At 42.5% G+C, this 3,989-nt stretch overlaps 1 protein-coding gene across 1 annotated transcript; it reads left to right on the forward strand.

Annotated features, from left to right (window-relative positions):
• Positions 1-667: 667 nt before the first annotated feature.
• LOC311315492 (transcription factor-like 5 protein) lies at positions 668-2,884 on the forward strand (the record flags this gene model as incomplete). The annotated part of the gene is made up of 6 exons (XM_084446161.1): positions 668-1,257; positions 1,383-1,539; positions 1,631-1,793; positions 2,003-2,225; positions 2,379-2,520; positions 2,765-2,884. 6 exons carry the CDS (start codon positions 668-670, stop codon positions 2,882-2,884), a joined length of 1,395 nt encoding a protein of 464 aa, XP_084302287.1.
• Positions 2,885-3,989: the final 1,105 nt, after the last annotated feature.

Genomic DNA, 3,989 nt, shown 5'->3' on the forward strand with positions numbered 1-3,989 from the left:
TCAGTGAGTGACAGCTGTCTACACTGTCTAGAGTCTAGACGGCTAGCAAGGTGGTAACGTGACTGTCTATTCAGAGAGACAGAAGGAACCTGGCACCGGTAGTGTGACAGTTGGGGAAGTTAGGAACACGAGCCCCTGTCAGATTCTTCAGTTCTGTGTATATACTATTGACGACTATTTAAGTAAAGTACCCAGGTAAGTTAATTGTCTCGTGTTCATTCAGTAAAGTAGAGTAAGAGGTTAATTAGGAGTGGTGACGTTAAGCTTAGCTATGTGTCAGAGAGACGGGCGTCAAAGTCGCTGCCTAGTTGAAGCTTAGCTAATGTAATTAGCTAGTTGATTTGATTAGACTCTTAATGTTGTTTTAGTTAAAGTTATTGATGGTACCTGGCAAGCTACCAACATCTTGTCACATTTATTTTACGTATTGTTATCAACGCTAACCTTTGTTAAGCCAGCTTGAAAGTTGTTCGGCCCGCTAACATTTAGTTAGCTAAAGTTAATGCTAGGCTATCTTTCAGTGCTAAGTTAGCCAACTGTTGAAGCGCGAGACCGAAGCGGGAAAAAAGTGATTCGGCGTTTAGCCAGTTTATAGTTGGTTTATAAGCCTAGCTTGTTAACTTTTGAGTCACAGAAGACGGGCTAATACACACGTTTCTTTATCAGGATGTCGACATCAGGGCAAGACAACTGTGATTCTGTCGGTGTGATTGTGAATCAAAATGGGTGCGTTACTAATGATCAAGGCCAGATTTTGGGCACTGAGCTGAACCTGATGGAGATGACTGACGTTGAGTACACCCACCTTCAGCATATCATCCAGACGCACATAGAGTCGCAAGCAGCAGGCCCGGATGGTCCTGGAGATGTCCGATTCAACTCAACTGTGTTTGCTGTGGGCAGCCCCCCTCTGCACCAGACGACGACTACAGAAGTTGAGACCGAATACAGTGCAACCTCTCCCTATACCACCCCACATGATGTCCCATTAACCCAGCAAGGACTGGTTGATGTTCAGGAGATAAAAATGGTTCTGGTCAGCAATGCTGACAGTATATCAGGCGAAAGGACCCCGACCACTTGCGGGGAAGTCCCAGGCTCTGTCTTGGCGAAGGTCAGAAGGGAAGTAGACCCATCTGTCAGCGGAGCATCGTTACTGGCCAGGCCTAATCCACCGGCCCGAGTTCGTTTGGAAAATAGATTTAACTGCAGTGATATCCCCAGACAACAAGATGCTCAGTCTACAGCTCTTAGCAAGTATGTTTTTTGTTAAAGTGAATCTGGTCTGCTGTAAATTTAGTAACATGAAATAACTTATAGCTTGATGTATAATACTACTTAATCCTATTTATTTATTTAACCTTTCTGTCATTTTATTTCAGTTTTTTGACGATGCTTCAGCATTCCACAGAGGCACAAGAGTCCGCTGTGCATCCTCAAATGCAGAAATGGGTGAGGTCAGACCGAAGCAATCCCATTGAACTGTCACACCCATATGCAGGGAGCATGTTCAACCCAATTGCTGGCTTCCATGGTCAAGTATGAGCAACATGATCAAGTATCAATTTTGCATTGTCATTATTATAAAGGCAGTGGTTCTGTTTGTGTTTAACAAGTGTTAAATTCCCAGGGATTTGGGAATATTCCTCATGTGCTTGAATCCAACAAGCACCAAGGTTTGATCATCCCAACGAACTTCACGTTCAGCTACCGGCAAGAAAGAGTGACTGCAAATGCACCCTGCAACAATCGCACTACCGCAACAGAGGAACAGGTGGGGGTGAAAGTGGAAAGTAAGTAAATATAAATTAAATAAATATTGCTCAGCTTTTATGAGCATGCCTACTACTTGTGCAGTTTACCCCGGGGATCAATAAAGTACCAAATTATTTTATTATGCATTTGTCTTGTCTACATTCAGCACAATGATGAATATAATTTTATGCTGTGTTACAACTGTCAAACAGTTTAATTATCTTTAACATTCCTCCATGTGTTTTAGATGCTGCTGCTGTTAGACCTACGCCTACTAAACATGTTCGACCTCCGCCTACTAAATGTGCCAGAACCCGTGGCCCTCGGATCCTCAATGCCACCGCCATGGCAGTTACAGCAGACTTAAAGGGAGCTGGGGGGGCCACAAGAGGTACAAAGAAGAGAGGAGGGACCCCTATGGAGAGTAGCCAGCGAAGAGAGAGACACAACAGCAAGGAGAGGGACCGCAGGTTACCATGCTCACACATTTGTGCCTCCATAAAACAACTACACTTGTCACCCATCATGTGTACACGCTCTCACATGGAAATTATTAACAAATGGTTAACAGCAAAAAAAAAAAAAAGAGACGTGTTAATTGCCTAGGCCTTACTGGTGTGTAGGAGGAGGATTCGCTTCTGCTGTGATGAGCTGAAGCTGCTGGTGCCATTCTGTAACCATGAGACAGACAAAGCCACCACCCTGCAGTGGACCACCGCCTTCCAAAAGTATATCAGAGAAGTGTACGGAGACTCTATTAAACAGGTGAAGGCCAATCACAAGGTTACCACAGCATAGTCTTTTTGACAATGTGGAATTGAACCACAGGTCACTGGAGATGTGTGTGACCTTGACTAATGCTGCTGTAGTGTCCGAGTAACAGTAGTATTTGCAACCTCAGACAAGAACCCAACAGCTCTTAGGTAACCATAACGGCAAGGCTACAAATATCTGATGCCCCAACTATAATATCGTCATGTGGAGATGACCTGTTTTGTCTCTCCTTCAGGAGTTCCAGAGCACGTTCTGTGGTAAGACTGGCCTCCGCCTGAAACCCAGTGGTGGCTCCAGCCAGGTCCACCGGGAGACAGCAGAGACACAGAGCGCCCTCCAGGATGCAGAGCAGTGACCCCTCAAACTATGCCGTACTATGCTCCCACAATATTTAACGACCACTATTTATAACTAATGTATTGTACCCCCTCTAGTGGCTATGTTCTATCAAGATTGACTTTGGAATGGTATTTGTTACACAATAACATCACTGCCAAAGGCAAACTCATTATTTTATGTTTTGGGGTGTAAGACGATGAACTGCAGATGTGCTGATTTTTCTCTCTGATGTAAACAACTTGATTTGTTCAGCGTTATTGACTTCACCCTTTGACAGGACATCCAACTTCACTTAATGGTGATTTTTGTCAGAGCAACAATACTATGCAGACTCACAGACAGGTGGCACTGTTTCTCTTTGGTAGATGAGATATACACAAGGCTGTCCACTATTTCTGTTTTTCTTATAGAGGTACTTCTGTTATGTTTTCAATAACATTTTACTTAACTTTTTAAGCGCTTTTAAAAATGTGCTTAGTGTATATTGCACATTGTTATGTTAAGTTTTATGTTATATGGTATGATTCTGTTTTATATGTTTATCTCCCCACTCTCCCCCTGACCTAATTTGAAAATAAAAGTGACTGAAATAATTGACCTTGGTTGGTGTTTGTTATTTTATTGCATAAAAATTCAGTTTGTTAACTTCATGTGTAGAAAAGAGTTTTACTGAAAAGTGGCTTTATTTGTTATTTCTTACAACATGGTGCTGTAGCATCTTACTTTACATACAACAGTCACCCACAAATAATAAATAGTATTTAAAGTCATGTATATTTAATAGTTACAGCACCAGCACCATATTTCCTGTAGTGGGTGGAAATATAGTTTGTAAAAAAAAAGAAAAAATATTTAGGCCACTATAGCTTGTAGGAATGACTTGTGCTTTGGGAACGTGTGTTTTGCTTCTTAACATGCACGCATGCAGAAAAAAACTGAATTTTCACTCTGGCATATCTCTGTGCCCCCCCCCCCCAGTCAAAAAGGTCTAGAATCGCCACTGTCTGATGGTATTGGGGTGTACTCCAAGGCACTCAGCTATTCCAAAGGCGGAATAGCTGCAATTGACAAACCACTCCAACGTTTCCTGAGAAATGTTTAAACGTGGTCTCCCTACTAAA

This window comes from Borostomias antarcticus (genome assembly GCF_949987555.1).
Source record: "Borostomias antarcticus genome assembly, chromosome: 11".
NCBI lineage: Eukaryota > Metazoa > Chordata > Actinopteri > Stomiiformes > Stomiidae > Borostomias > Borostomias antarcticus.